Source organism: Rattus norvegicus, chromosome 1 (assembly GCF_036323735.1).
Source record: "Rattus norvegicus strain BN/NHsdMcwi chromosome 1, GRCr8, whole genome shotgun sequence".
NCBI lineage: Eukaryota > Metazoa > Chordata > Mammalia > Rodentia > Muridae > Rattus > Rattus norvegicus.
Window position 1 is genome coordinate 73,678,507 of NC_086019.1, and position 1,703 is coordinate 73,680,209.

At 38.0% G+C, this 1,703-nt stretch overlaps 1 protein-coding gene across 1 annotated transcript; it reads left to right on the plus strand.

Annotated features, from left to right (window-relative positions):
- The first annotated feature begins 272 nt into the window (after nucleotides 1-272).
- On the plus strand, nucleotides 273-1,214 carry Vom1r63 (vomeronasal 1 receptor 63). The gene is given in 1 exon segment (XM_039097196.1): nucleotides 273-1,214. A coding segment is annotated over 1 exon segment (933 nt). The 5' UTR covers nucleotides 273-281.
- Nucleotides 1,215-1,703: the final 489 nt, after the last annotated feature.

A 1,703-nucleotide genomic window follows, 5' to 3' on the forward strand; every position in this document is an offset into this window, starting at 1 on the left:
CTTCCCTTCCATAAATATCTGCATTGTCCGGAACTGAGCAATCTCAGTGTAACATATATGGAAAATAATTCTTCTTGTCAAAAGTTTTGGGATAAAATTTTTATATGGTGTATGCAGGCCTTGAACACCTGACCTTAGAGGACCAATTGTTTCAGTCTTTCAGTAGCTCCATGGAATAAAGGCTTCCTCATTCACCCAAGGCCGCAAACACTTGTCATTGTTCATTTGACCAGAGAATTATCATTGGCAATATTCTAAAAAAAAGTGTGTCAAATCACAGCATGGACTCCTGGAATCTGACAATCAGAATCATTTTTTTGTCTCAAACTACAATTGGAATTCTAGGAAACTTCTCTCTTATGTTCTACTACCTAATCCTTTACTAAAGACAAGGCACATTAAAACCCACAGATTTGATTCTTATGCACATAATGGCAGCCAACGCTGTGATCATTCTCTCTTCAGGAGTGCCCACCACAATGTCAGTTTTCAGACAGAAGCCATTCTTGAATGATTTTGCATGCAAGCTCCTATTGTACATTCAAGGATTTGGCAGGAGTGTGTCCATTGGTGCCACCTGCCTTTTGAGTGTTTTCCAGGTCATGAAAATCAGCCCCAGGGAATCGTGTTTGACAGATCATAAAATGAGAACTGCCAACTACATTTGTTGCTCCACTTCTCTCCTCTGGGTTTTGTATTTGTTGATACATTCCACTTTCTTTATGTACACATTTATCAAAAGAAATAGCAAAAATATGACAAAAGAACTAGAATATGCATTCTGCTCCATTGTAGGGCAAGATGATATCATTGAATCACTCTATGCTGCACTGGTGTTGTGCCCTGAAGTGCTCTTCTCTGTGCTCATCACTTGGTCCAGTACCTCCATGATTGTCATTCTGTACCGACACAAGCAGAGGGTTCAACACATTCACAGTTCTCATGGTTCCAGCAGAAATTCTCCTGAGTTCAGAGCCACTCAAAATATCCTGGCCCTGGTGTCTGCCTTTTTGGCTTTTTATACTCTCTCTTTAATCTCAAGAGGCTGCATTACTTTTTCACATAATCACTATTTGTGGCTGGTGAACATCACTCCCATTGCTTCTCTGTTTTTTCCCTCTTTTGTACCCTTTGTTTTTATAAGTCATTACTCCATTGTGTCCAGATTCTGTTTGGTCTCGACATTAAATAAAAACCTCTTACTATTATTTTAAATATATAAACAATATGTTCTCTGTGTATGTTCTTACTACTCATTATGGTCAACATGTGAATTGATGCTTATGATTGCTATCCTGTTCTTTGTACTTGACTGCGTCTATGCTTGTGCCAAATTGTCTTTATCACTACGGCTCTGTGGAAAACTTTGAGGCCAAGTATCTGTGTTCTTTCAGCTTTGTTTTTATTTCTTAAAATTGCCTGTTATGTATGGTCTTTCCTGGCTACATACTAATTGTTGTAGTTTTCATTTCAACATGTATGTTATGACAGCAGAATTATGATAGGAATTTCATTAAAACTATAGGTTAAATGTTTGGGGAAAATTCCTGTGATTTAAAATAGATTTTTTCCCTCACACAAAATATCTTAATTCTGGTGTCCCTGCTCTCTAGTCCTTTCAGTTCCTCCTAATCCCCTGCCTCCCATCTGGATATATTCCCTTTCTGTCTCTCATTGGAAAACAATCAGGTTTCTAAAGGATT